The 13,722-nt window shown below is 47.1% G+C and overlaps 2 protein-coding genes across 2 annotated transcripts in view; one reads left to right on the top strand and one right to left on the bottom strand.

Annotated features, from left to right (window-relative positions):
- Positions 1 to 1,803, bottom strand: part of USP20 (ubiquitin specific peptidase 20) — a 52,750-nt gene extending 50,947 nt beyond the window's left edge. The window contains exon 1 of the mRNA XM_088466584.1: positions 1,696 to 1,803. The gene's annotated coding sequence lies outside the window, so the exon portion shown is untranslated. The remainder of the gene's footprint in view (positions 1 to 1,695) is intronic.
- A 1-nt stretch (position 1,804) lies between these two features.
- CUNH9orf78 (chromosome unknown C9orf78 homolog) lies at positions 1,805 to 10,144 on the top strand. The gene is made up of 9 exons (XM_088466749.1): positions 1,805 to 2,008; positions 2,716 to 2,775; positions 4,501 to 4,552; positions 4,978 to 5,048; positions 5,150 to 5,227; positions 6,972 to 7,169; positions 7,267 to 7,403; positions 8,289 to 8,387; positions 9,545 to 10,144. Exons 1-9 carry the CDS (start codon positions 1,920 to 1,922, stop codon positions 9,634 to 9,636), a joined length of 876 nt encoding a protein of 291 aa, XP_088322875.1. The 5' UTR covers positions 1,805 to 1,919; the 3' UTR covers positions 9,637 to 10,144.
- Positions 10,145 to 13,722: the final 3,578 nt, after the last annotated feature.

Genomic DNA, 13,722 nt, shown 5'->3' with positions numbered 1-13,722 from the left:
TATGAATGTGAGTGTAGGCAGAGGGCGCGTACGTATGTTAGCTGTGCGACGGCATTGCGAATGCAGCATTTGCATATATTCGCCTAAGACCTGCCTACAGAATTGCACTCAAGTTCACAACTGCGATCCAAGCTGAATCAGGCCCTCGGTTGCCACTTTTTGGGAGTCCAGCATGGTTTTCCCACTTGTTCATGCACTTCTCCTAAGTCACTTTTTGTAAAAAGAAAATGCACAATCTCGCTATGAGTACCATGAATTGGCATTTTAAATTGAATCTCACATTTCTCAGGTGCACTCATTCACGCAATGTGTGCTACCAAACTTTTGTCATCTAAGCCAGACAATTGACATAAAACATTTATACAAATCCTGGTCCTGTATACCTAATTACCTATATATACATAACAGATAAGTTGTTCCCCTTTCTAGGTGTATATATATATATTATATATAGCAATATGTGCACTGCCGGGTTTAGCTACTGAAGTCCATGAATAATCATCAGATTGCAACAATGATGCTATATGCCAGTATTATGCCAATCATCAGAACTATGTAAATACCTTCTTGTCTATAAGGAGACAGCTAATACCTTTGTGCAGGTGTGTAGGGGTGGGCATGCTATTAATATATGACGCAGACCTTCTACCAGTCTTTCCTATTGTAAATGCATGCTTCCTATACAGGCCCACGTGTAAAGTACACAAACAGGCGGGCTTCCTCTCCATTGACTGGGATATATTTTGTGTATATAGGCCTTATACTGATTTGGAAATGTCTACGGCCGCATTTCCTGCTCGAGTTCCATCAGCGACAGGCATCCCATGTCCATTCGCACGATCCAACCCGGCATGGAATTCTGCCTATATGCCCACGTGAAACACCCACGATACAGATCCGTTCCGTGCATCCGCACGGTAAACAACCAGAAACGCCCATTTCACCGCAAAGGGAGATTCGTCAATGGACAGATCAATCCGTCCGCACTTTCAATATATGTCTGTGTGCGTTATTTGCGTTACGCCGTATGCGCGGTCTGCAACCTCTTTCTGCGCCGTATGCGCAGTTTGCAGATATCCTCCCGCATTAGGGCTTGCGCCCGACACATCAGGCCCTATATGTAGAATGGGTTTATGTATTTAATTATATGTCAGATCCTATGTCCTACGTGCATAAATCAGTCATGGACATTTAAAAGGATTGCCCTACAGATGTGTCCTGCTACATCTTTGCCGATCGCGCTACAAAAGAGCGCACACATCACGCCATGTGATTACCCGCAGCAGCATACGCTACGCTATGGCGTGCACTGCGATCGCACCATACGGTGCGGGTGCACATGCCTCGCGCCATGCATGGCGCGATTTGCTGATTACGCAGCAAAGATTTAGCAGGACACATCTGTATATACTTACTGGTAGTCATCTCCTCTCAGTGCATGTATCTGCCCTGGAAGCTTGCAATTAATTGCTTGGTGATACAGATGCCACTAATAAGCCATGCACTGTAACAGCACAGGCCCTCCTGAGCATGCATTATATATAACTGTATCATGGTGTATAGATAGTGTATGACCATTGTCATCTCCCAGCAGGCTGATTGGTGTGTGTATATATTACAGCCTGGCTGCCCCCATGTGCAATGCACCCCGTCCCCCTCACGTATGGCCCAGGCTGTGTGAAGGAGGACGCTTACCTCCCTACTACGCTATGCCAGCCTGTCTGCGGGTCCCCATCTTTCTGCAGCAGTGTGTTGACGGCTGATCCCTGGCTCCACCCACGCAGCCAGGGCAAGGGCGGGGCCTGGAAAGCCTCGGAGAGCTGGCATGACGTCATCGCCCACGCCGGAAGTAGACATTCTATCATCGTCTCTTTAATAAGTCTGTTTATTTATCATCGTCATACGGTGCGAAAACTAAAATGCCTGCGGGGAAAAACTTTCGACGGCGCAGAACCTCCAGCTCGGATGAGGAGGAGGAGGAGGATGAAGGGGTGACCAAAGTGGTCAGGTGAGTGAGCTACCTGAAGGCAATGGGGTCCTTGAAGTGTGTGTGTAAGAGGGTGGAGGGAGTTCTTATATAAACATTGTGGGACCACAAGGCCCAGAATGCCCTGCTGGTTGCCTAACCCTGGGAGGCTTTGTCCAGTTGTATTTGTTTCTATTGCTGGTCATATGTTAAAATACAACTGGGTTTATATATATATATATATATATATATATATATAAGATATTTATTTTTTTTATTTCTCACACACATATTACACGGAATCGGTATGAAATACCGGCAGTCGGGATACCTACTGTCAAAATGCCGACAGCAGCATCCCGATGCTCTTTATCCTGGGTCGGGTACCCCTCCCGTGGTACCTAAACCGCCCCCAGGCTAAGACACTCCGCTCTACTTACGATCGGGATGGCTGCTGATGGGATTTCGGCATCGGTATCTAAACTGGTGTTGGCATTTCGATGCCTATGTTTAGTCCCGGGTCGGGATTTCAACTGCCGGGAACCGTCTACTGGCAAACTGACTGTATCCCTTCTCTACCACGTAAATTCATCAGGGTTAATTTTATGTCCCAAATGTTAATATTTTGTATTTAAATCCCCTTCTAACTCTTTTCTTCAAGTGTAATTTATGTGGATAATAATAGGAGTGACAGAGGATATTTTGGTTTGGCACAATACTGTGGCAATTTGTGTTCTGTCTATACGCAGGATGAAGCTGGAAGAAGCGAAGGAAGTGCAGAGCCTAAGAAAGCGGCAAAATGGCGTGAGGTAAGGGATTTCTACAGGCTTTTTTGTTTATTACAGATCCATATTCCATCCTTTCATCAGGGTTACATTCCAGTTGAATGGATGGAATAAAATGTCACGAAATGTTGGAGCAATGCAGGAGTCTGTAGTGTTCCCACTAGGCTACGGGCAGGGCGCTGAGGATCTGGGCGGGGAGTCTTTGCGTGTGCTCCAGAAAGGGGGCGTGTCCTTGTGACATGCCAATTCGTCACACTTGGGGGGCGTGTCCAGCACTTCCAGAGGTGCTGGGCTTCTATCAAGCTCTCCCCCCATGGTGAATAGATGCCGCGCACATGTCCATGGCATCTCTTCACCCGGCGTAGATCGGTCATCGCAACTTTTCCCATCCGTGGGCGGGGAAGGCACAGGGCAGGCTGATTTGATGGGGCGCCGCTAAAGGAGCAGGGCGCATATATACAATGTGTTGTTGTCGGATGCAAAGTGGTAGAAGTAGCGTTCCACCGACTGATTTGTTTTCTGTAGTAACTTCTCATCATAGCTTGCTAGCACTGCATATACTCAGCGGTGGATATACTGTATGGTGACCAGCCGCCAAACTATTTTTGCTAATCTAGAAAGACCCTTAGATGTATAGTATACAGAGAATGAGGGAGGGGGATAAATAAACCTTTTATTGAATGTCTACATAAATAAACAAACCCCTAACTGACTGTATATGAACCTTTTTACATTGTATGACTGCTGTCTATAATCCTTTTTATAAGTATAATTAGTCACATGCATCCATTTTCTTACTAAAGCTCCTAACATATGAAATGTTTACTTTGTCTAATCTGATGCAGAGAATCGAGCGGGGGAGATGTCAAACCTTCTAAGGCGTGGACAATGTATGTATGTACGTACGTACGTACGTATGTAGGGTGGGTGTTACCCACAGCAACCAATCAGCCTCAACCTATCATTTTAAAGAACACCCATGATAAATGATAGCTAGAAGCTGATTGGTTGCTATGGCAACTTGTCCCCTGCTCCACTCTATAGAAAGTTTTATACATTTCCCCCACAATTCTAAAGCTGGTCATGCTCTATTGTGTAGCCAGGTTAGGCAATTCGCTTGGTACTTTACTATGTATAGCAGTGATTCCCAACCTCGTTCCTCAAGGCACACTAACAGTCCTGGTTTTAGTGATATCCATGCTTAAGCACAGATGGTTAAATCAAAATAACGAAGGTACTAATTAAGTCACCTGTGCTCAACTATGGCTATCCTTAAAACCTGGACTGTTAGTGTGCCTTGAGGAACGTGGTTGGGAACCCCTGATTTATAGTATAGTTACTAAATGACTGCCACGCCAGGTAATGACATGGGATCGCTGCCGGGCATCCCTCTAAATGTGATAATTGTTCTTTATGTCTGCTATCATCTTTGGGGTGTAAAAAGAACAGCTCTCGTCCAATTTTGCCCTCCACTTGTGTAAATGCAACATTTAACGGAGTGTAACTTCCTTTTTTTTTTTTTTTCCTTTCTTGTAGCTGAAATGTTAACTATTCTGTACATGTGGCTGCCCTGTAACATAGCATTACTGCAGTAATTGGACTGAGAAAATACTACTCTTACAAATACAATAGAGTGGGCTGCGTTTACGTTAATTCCTGTTGTGGGTTTATTTATGGTGTGTTACAAAACTTGAGGTGTGATCCAATGTTATCTCATTACATTTTACTCTAAAAACGTTCTATCCACAGCGCAGCGGCTCTTTTTGTAGGAGAAAAACTACCGGAGGAATCCACATTAGCGGTAAGTTTCCTTCTCGGCAGTGTATTGTCTTGGTGCCTTGTCATTATGTGAACGCTGCATTAAAATATATAGGGCCTGATTCCGAGATGTCACTCAATTTGCGAATGGGTCTCTGTGTGTGCGGAATTGCCTGACAATCGCTGCGTGTGCAGTGCGACTTTAAAGCATGCGCAATAGCAAAAAAATTGCTCGCTCTGTGTAAAAAATCGCCATTGCGTCCATCTCTGAATCGCGCGCATTGGGCCAAACCGGTGTACTTAGCAAGGGCAATGTGTATGTGTGTGGGAAGCTTGGATGGCGGCGGGGAATATTGCTGGCTGTCACTGCCATAAAGTAAGACAGTCATTTAACTGGTAGCATTGTTAAATCATAACGGTGACTAATGAAAGTGGTAAAATCGGAGGTAATTGATAATTTCTTTACAGGACGATCCTTTCAAGATCAAAACTGGAGGCATGGTAGATATGAAAAAGCTGAAGGACCGAGGCAAAGACAGGCATGAGTCCCTTTCTATTATCCTTATGTCCTTTGTCTGCTCATGTTATGGGTTACACAATGTCTCAGCCGTTCTCACCCACGTAATCCTGTCTCCTATAGGATAGGGGAAGAAGAAGATCTGAGCTTGGGAACCTCGTTCTCCGCAGAGACCAACCGGCGGGATGAAGATGCTGACATGTACGTGTGGAGCTGGGTGGTGTTTAACGTTCTAGGCTTGTCTGGCTGGTCACCTTAAACTGAGGGAAAAAGTTTGGAAAGGTTGTAAAGTGGGACTGAACTCAAACAAGGAAAGTGCTTATTTTAGAAAATGGTTTAGTGATATATCTGGTTATACGTATGAAAGTGAGAAATTATATTATTTTATTATGATTTAAAGCAGTAGTCTATCTTCATAGAAATGTATTGTGCCCCAGGAGAGACTGCACTCTGGTAACTGGCCGGCTGACAGACCATGCTTCCCAGTTGGTGTTACAGGGGCCAGTGTAGTTTGTATAAGTGTCCCAAAATGGCAATCCAATTACTTCCTAAAAATGTTGGAGCACATCATTATGGGACATCAGTGATGGCTTGTCCTCGCTCAGCACCCACAATATAGCCAAACGCCGGCCATCGTTGCGCCGATCTTGGCATTTCATGTGACAGCCGCATGCAGCTGGAAAAGGCTCATAGTACATAGATGGGTGCTTTGGGGTTGGTCGAAAACTGGTGACTTCAATCAAGGTCCGTAACGACAGAGGATGTGGGTTCCCCTGGGTAGACGGGCCTGCTGGCAGCTGTGACCACCATGCTTCCCATATTTGCTATGCGGACAAGATACCTGACCAGCTATTGTGTGAGATAAGGTGGCACTTAAAGGTCACGGGCCAGTGGGGAAGCATTAGGGGATAATATTACTTCAAAAAAAGCCACAACCAAGATTGCAGTAGCAATATATAGAATGTAGCCGTTAATTCTACTAGCTCCTGACATCGTTGTGTTGCTGATGTCTCCTCTTCCGTATCCTGTTGCTGCTTAAAGCTGAACTTGGATAAGACTGAACTTGTCATTTTTCCTCCTCCTAAATTTGTTCCTCTGTCTGATGTCCCTAAGTAACATTCCAATCTCTCCTGTTCCTCAGTGTCATTGCTTAAGGGGAATTTCTGACTACACTAGGGGGTAAATTTACTAAAGTGAGAGTTTGTAGAAGTTGAGATGTTGCCCATAGCAACCAATCAGATTATAGCTATTCTCTTTTAGAAGGTGCTAGTTAAGTAGAATCTGGTTGCTATAGGCAACATCTCCATCTCTAAAAACTCTCGCTTTAGTGGTGGGCAATAAATGCCCCCCCCCCCCCCCCCCTGCTGTTGTAGGACTACATGTCTTAGCATGCCCTGCCCCAGTTTTGATACTTGGCTATGCTAAAAGTGCTGCAAGGCATGCTGGGATTTGTAGTTCAACAACAGCTGGAGGGCCGCTTATTGACCACCCTTGCTCTACACTCTCTGTAACCCCGCACATGAACGCTCTATCTGCCTGACTGCTTCAGATTAAAAACCTTTCTTGTATCTGCACCTTTCTGACACAATATAACTAAAAGGAAGGTGCATGCATTGTATCATAGCTGGGCCATTGCAAATCCCTCCTCTGTGGTCTAGTGCTGCTCCTCTGTCTGTCTCTACACTAAAATGGGTTCTGGGGAGAGAGGGGTCGGTGTGTGGTGGAGTGGCCACACCCAGTTGTTAATATCAGGCCCTATCTGTAGATGTTGCGCAATGGAATGTTGCTAAAGGGGGCAGGACCATATCATTCGTGGGGGTGGCTGCACATCATTGCCCCGCCCAGTAATGAATTGCTCCATCCACCTGTCCTGTACGTCATTGCAGCTGATGCTGGCGCTTTCATAAATCAATAATGCTGCCCCTTGTTATACATACAATCTCAGGATGAAGTACATTGAGACAGAGCTTAAGAAGAGAAAGGGGATTATTGAGAATGAGGAAAAGAAAGTGAAGCCGAAGAGCGCGGAGGATTGTCTGTACGAGTTACCTGAGAGCATCAAAGTCTTTTCCGCCAAGAAAACCGAGGAGATGTTATCCAACCAGATGCTGAGCGGAATCCCAGAGGTGGACCTTGGGATCGAGTACGTGGCCTAATCATTAAGCAGTCTGATGACATAATAGATGAAAACTGACTGTTGTTGTTGTTTTTTAATTCACGTTTTTGTTTTTTTTCCCCAGTGCAAAAATAAAAAATATAATTTCCACAGAAGATGCCAAAGCCCGATTACTGGCCGAACAGCAGAATAAGAAGAAGGACAAACAGACGTCCTTTGTACCTACCAACATGGCTGTGAACTACGTGCAGCACAATCGATGTAAGATTAGGGCAGGAGGCGTGCATCGTACCTTCCAAAGAGGATAGGTGGAGAAGTTGCCAGCAGCAGCCAATCGGATTATAGTGTTTTATCCAGTACATTAAAAATGATAGCTAGAAGCTGATTGGTTGATGAGGCGGTTTAACATCTCCACCTGGCCTCTTTGGAAGATGTGATGCAGGCTGTGTGAGTTAAGATGGAACAGTCTGTAAGATACTGCTTGGAGGAGGACCTGCCACCAAATTTATGTGCAGCCCATCACTGTGTGATGTCACCAGACACTCATGGACATTGATTTTTTTACCAAAGAGTGCCTGCTTCTTCTCATTCAGTAATTGCAGTAGCTGTACACTGTGGCCCTGATTCGGACCCGCAGGCCGCTCGCTGGGTTTGTGGGCGTTTTTTGTTCTCCGGTCGCTCGCAAAGCTGTGGGAGACCACCCACCGCTTGTGCGAGCGGCCTGGAGACCATCGCGATAATCGCGACCATTGGCCTTGCGACGAGACCCTACGGTAGGGTCTAGGCTGCCGCAAGGCCGAGTGGACTTCCTGCTCTAATAGGGAACGCCAGCGTTTGTCCTTCCACCCCCCCCTCTACCCGCCCAAAAAAACGGGGAGAGCTGTCACTCACCATCGACAGCCTCCCCGTCTTGTCGCTCAGCGGGGTGAGCGCATGCCGGACGCGGCGCACGCGCAGTGCATAAACATCGGGCCGCTTGTGAGCGCACAGCGCTCGCGAGCGACTCTGAATCAGGGCCTGTCTGTGAGCAACAAGCTAAGCTTTAAAATCACTATATACTGCATCAACACTTCCAGCTATGAAAGTAATAGAAGTACGAATGTATAGTTCTTCTCAAATTACTTACACAATTGTTTGTATTCTCAGTTTATCAGGAAGACCTGCACACTCCTATGCGACGTCACAAGGAAGAGCCAAAAGCCCGGCCACTCCGGGTGGGCGATACCGAGAAGCCGGAACCGGAAAGTACGTATAACCTGTGGGCCAATGTCATGTAGGGGCTAGGCTTTACTAGTGAAAGTGTACCGCAGCTGGCGCGATGCAACGGCAGAACGCTATTGCTGAAATTGTGTCGCCTGATGTACGTTTCCCTACCTGGTCTGGGCACTCCCCCCCAAATCGCATCCGCTAGCTGGATCCCCAGCTAAAGTTGACAGGAGGGTTTGCAAGTTGGATTATGTAATAGACTAGAAAAACATCTGTGTAATCTTTGTCCAGAATGTAAGTACAAGTTACACGACAAAAGCAGAAACTAGGGATCGTGTGGAATGCATTTAAATTGACATTACTGACGTTTGTTTTAAAAAAACAAAAACTTCCAACTGTCTGCAATGGACATTGGGCCTGATTCAGTAAGAATTGCTATTCTGCTAATACACACGAAACGCAGTTGCTAATATCAGTGGTGGTATGCAAATGTTTGCATTGCGATCGCAGCCTGACATAAGGACGCCCACTTCCCTTACACACATTGGCAACATGGCAAAATAATCGATAACATCGGACCCGTACGCACAGTTAAGGCAGGGTCTAACCTTACTCAGGAACTGCTAACTTCAACGTAAGCTATGAGGCCTCAGGTTGCGTATGGTATCGCAGTGGATAATTTATGCACGCCGCTGCAATGGAGTTAAGCCGCACTGGCACGCCTGTGTTTGCCTGACACCCCCCGCTGGTTTGCGCACTGTGATGCATACAACGCAAGAATCGGCTGACTGCGTGCGTATTAGCAACTGCCATCCGTGCTAAATCTGGCCCATTGGCTTCAGTTGTTTCACTACCATCAATGTTTTCCTTTTGATGGTAGTGCTTTCACCATGAGATAGCGGCTCTCCGATGGTAACCTCCATCGAAGTGTGGAAGCGATGGCCATCCAATGTTAAAATCCAGCTGAATTCAGCTGTTTAACATTGGGTATGGCCGCGGTGTGCCATTGCACATGTGCAAACAGGGATTAATCATATTAATATTTTTTTTTCCATCTAATTCTTTTGTTGCGATGGTTAGTTACCATCGCATGTAAAGTTTTGATGGCCGTCATTTGATAGTGGATTTCCAATGTCCATCCCTACTATTTATTACTTGGGTGGTCATGGAAACCTCTAACCTTTTTGTCTTTTCAGAGTCTCCTCCCAACCGCAAACGGCCATCCAATGAGAAGGCCACAGACGACTATCATTACGAGAAGTTTAAGAAAATGAACAGACGTTATTAATCCTGGTGTGCGGTGAGAGCCAGCGCACTAGTAACTACAACCACCTCCAGACAGAAATCATAAAGTCTAACCCAGCTTCCAGCGCTGGGGGTTGTTGTCTCCATACGGTGCAACGCAATGTGGTGGAATCGCTATTTAAAGTGCCCATAAGACAAGTCTACGTTCACCCCCTCCCCCTGCTTGCTCCCCTAGAATAGTCTGCCTGTAATGCACATTAGTGACGCAGCGGCTGAGAATATTGTTACTACGTCTGTGCTCCATTTACCACTGGGACGGTGTAATCCTGGGGTCAGAGACTTAAACCTTGGTGAGGTCTGGACATTGATGTGGCCCTGTGCTGTGATGGAAAACTGCTCCCAGCATGGATCATGATCTAGATGAGGGACAAGGACTCCATTGTCAGCAAGGGATAAATAGATATTTGTTTCTGTCTTTTGCTACTGTCTGTTGTGTGTTTAATTTTTAGAAGGGGGATACAGCTGATTAAAACGCAATAAGCAGTCTTTTACACCTGTCTCATTGTTATTTTATACATAGCACTGCAGCAATAAACTGGGTGACCTAAGCATCATGAATGTTAGTAGTACAGAAACTTTCTGTAGCCAGTTTTCAGTAGAACGCTGACTAGTGTTCATTCTAGGGTGGGCAGGGTGGCTATATACCGGCAGCCGGCTTCCCGACTGTCTTATCCCAGCAAGGGTGAAATGCCGGGCGTCTAGATGTAGACGCCCGCATTTCCCCGACGCCGGGAAACCGGCGCCCGGCATCACGATCGTAATGATGCCGGGCGCCGCGAGCGGACAGCCGCGGGGGGAGAGGGTTAGGTTTAGGGCTTCCGGGGGGGACTTAGGGTTAGGCACCCCCCCGGGAGGGTTAGGCTAGGGGGAGGGAGGGTTAGGCACCCCCGGGGGGGACTTAGGGTTAGGCACCCCCCCCGGGGGACTTAGGTTTCGGCAGCGGGGAAGGGGGTGGTTAGGGTTAGGCACTTGGGGGGGAAGTTAGGGTTAGGCACCCCTAAGGAGGGTTAGGGGGGTTAGGTTAGTGGATACTTACCTATCCACGATCGGGATTTCCAGTGCTGTCGGGCTTCCGCTTCATCGCATTCTGCTTCTGTCGTGCTGCCGCTGACGGGAATCGAACCGCCGGCCATGCGGCCGACGGTATTTCATAAAAATTCCGCTATAACAGAAGGGCACTCCTCTGCGTGTGCCCGAAAAAGGGGTGTGATAACTAGAAAAGTGGGCATGTCCTTGAGACCCGCCATCATTTTTCATCACCGGGGGGGCGTGGTGATGGGCTACCCCAAAGCTCTCCCTGCAGTGTGAGTAGATGCCATAAGCACCACATCTATTCACTCGACGGTGATTGTTTTACAGCTCCGGCCCGCCACGGGTGGGGACGGCATTTCAGCGACTGCAAATTGAGTAGGGTGCGTCCCTCTGAAATAGGCAGCGTAGTGTTTCCAATAGCCACTCCAATAAAAACCAGTGATAGCCCTATGGACCCCTCTCCTGGTGAATGTTGCTATGCATAGCCCATAGGCTACGAAGGCTAACACCTTATGACGATGGCAGCTTGGGAGTAAATTTGGCATTGAGATAACCCCCCTAGAAACCCATGGGCGCTGCTTTTGCAATTCAAAACGTGAAGATTATAGCCGATATCCCCCTATATCTGCTACGATTTCCCTGTAGATACATTTAAGTGGTACTTTACTATTTGAAGGTTATCCCACCAAAAACACCCATAAATGTGCCTTGATAAATAGGACCCTTTGTGTTTAGTAAATTAATGGCAGGCTGCATTCTCATCAATATTCATTTAATCCACAACATTGCTGCCTAAACTGCATGAAGGTGCTGGGTGACACTAATACCCCTTTTACACCGGAGCTAAAACCCGGGTTTTTGCTGGGTCACAGCTGAGTGTAAAAGGGTCCCTGAAAAACAACCCGGCTCAAGTGACCCGGCAATCCAACCCAGGTAGCTACCAGGGTCGGACCCAGGATGGACCTGGGTAATGGTGCAGTGTAAACGATGCAACCCGGGTTATCCAACCTGGGTCATGCCTAAAATGAGCTGATTGGTGGTTGTGGAGCAGTCACCTCCCACTTTTTATGACTTCACAAATTTAGCAGAGCAGATCCGGGTTCAGTGTGAATGGGGCTGACCTTAGAATAACCTCAGATCGATAGTGCTGTGTAAATGGTGTCTGACCTGGGTTGAAACCATGTCTGAAAACTCAGGTTGGACCCGGGTTTTTGGTGGAAAGAGGTATAATAAGAAGTGCATAATTGTGGAGCAGCGAGCTAATATTTTGGGTTAGGTGAAGGTTTATTTTCACACTGTTACTATATAACCTGTAAGCTGCCTATCCATAGCCCTTATACACCATCTCACCCGTCTGTGACCCACATGCTCTCTGCTCAACAGTCGGTGATGGACATCCTCCCCTCCTCAACGGCTTGCCTTCTCAGGCTGCTGTATAGTCCAGGAAATATAACATGCGGCTGGGGTAGTCAGATTACATGGTGGTGTACAGTGACAGATAAACAAAGGTGGATAGGAAAGTGATTGCTTGCGCTTCAACATTGCGTTCCTGGCACACTCTAGCCGCGAGACACTGAGAATAATCACCACCGTTTCTCATCTGCGTGAAGACTGGAGAAGCCTGCCAGTGTGTTTAGTAATAGTTTCCGGAGGGCACTTACAAGCCTGTACAACCTATCTGACGGTGGGCCACCTATTATTCATGGGGGCCATTATTTTAAAGAGAATGTTTTGAAGCTCAATAAGCTCAAATAAATCCTGAAATAGGTTGTGCTTAAAAGATGATGTACTGGTAAACTATTGCAGAAGGTGTTATTAATTATAGATTAAAGGTTGGGGAGTGTGGCCTGTCTGCAGAGCTGGATGGTAGTGAACTGTGAGAGCTCCAGCTAAACAGCCCTTCAATCTACCCCTTTCACCAAGTGAGGGGGCTCTGACACAGTCTGGCCCGCAGGTTCCTGCTTACTGGACCCCACAGACCCACTTGCTGGACCTTTTGAGCCATTAGAAAGCTCCTACTGGCTCCCGGAGCTCTGAGGCCTAATTCGCGCCTGAAGCCGCGGCCTGGATTTACGGCCACAGCCCGCCGGGACCAGCGCGGCATCGCGGAGCACTGGGGTAAGCCCTCTCATTAGCCCCACAACTCCCGCTAGCCCCTCAGCCCCAAGGAGACCTCGTGTGCCCTCTGGTACTTACAGCTACCTGCCGGGGATCAGTGGTTCTGGCCAACGTGAGCGCTGCTACGGCGTGGCTCCTCTCCCTCTGCTGACTCACCTGCCGCCTGGTGCAGCGGCTCCTCTACTAAGCGGTGCCCCTTGAGGGGAAGGCCTGCTTATTTAGTCCAACAAAGGCAATAACGCTATTAACCCCTGCTGTTGTAGGGAGTTGGGTCTGTCAGCGCTACGTCCTGGCTGTCTTATCCAGCTGACTGGAGCATCTGAAGTCAAACAAAAGGTCCCTCTGCCTCCTTTACTTAGACAGTCAGACTTACTTCTCACAGTGCATTAATTGACTCTAATATTACCTGTCATATCCCTAAAGAAAGCAGTACTTCCTATAGCTGAAGATCTCTATGGTTCCTCTGCTCTATTAGGATGCTGATTTATACTTAGGCTGTCACTTAGGAGGAGAACCTTTTGCCTAATGAGATAATTTGATCCATTCTATTTATACTTGCGTCCATCACCAGTGTCTTTTTCCTTCACCTTCTTTATTTTTTACTATTTTGCTCTGAGAAATCCGCTATGTCTCAAAGACATAAAAAATCAGCGACGGGAGAGTCGGCTGACTTCTTCAAACCCAAGGACAAGACCAGACCAAACTCTACACCTGTTCTCTCCCCGCCATCTACGGAGGTGACCTCGAACCTCACGGATGGTTCCCCTGCGATTTCTCTCTCCTCTGAAGTCACTAAAATGATTCAGACTACGATTCAAACGGAGCTTCGCTCTCTGATTTCCTCCCTCAAAACAGAGCTCGACTCCCTTGGTTCGAGAACGGATACCCTCGAGCGTAAAGTGGATGAGATTTGCCTATA

Source organism: Taudactylus pleione, unplaced genomic scaffold (assembly GCF_031769625.1).
Source record: "Taudactylus pleione unplaced genomic scaffold, aTauple2 ptg000003l, whole genome shotgun sequence".
Classification (NCBI taxonomy): domain Eukaryota; kingdom Metazoa; phylum Chordata; class Amphibia; order Anura; family Myobatrachidae; genus Taudactylus; species Taudactylus pleione.
Note: the sequence above shows the minus strand (reverse complement) of the source record. Positions and strands in the feature narration are given on the sequence as shown.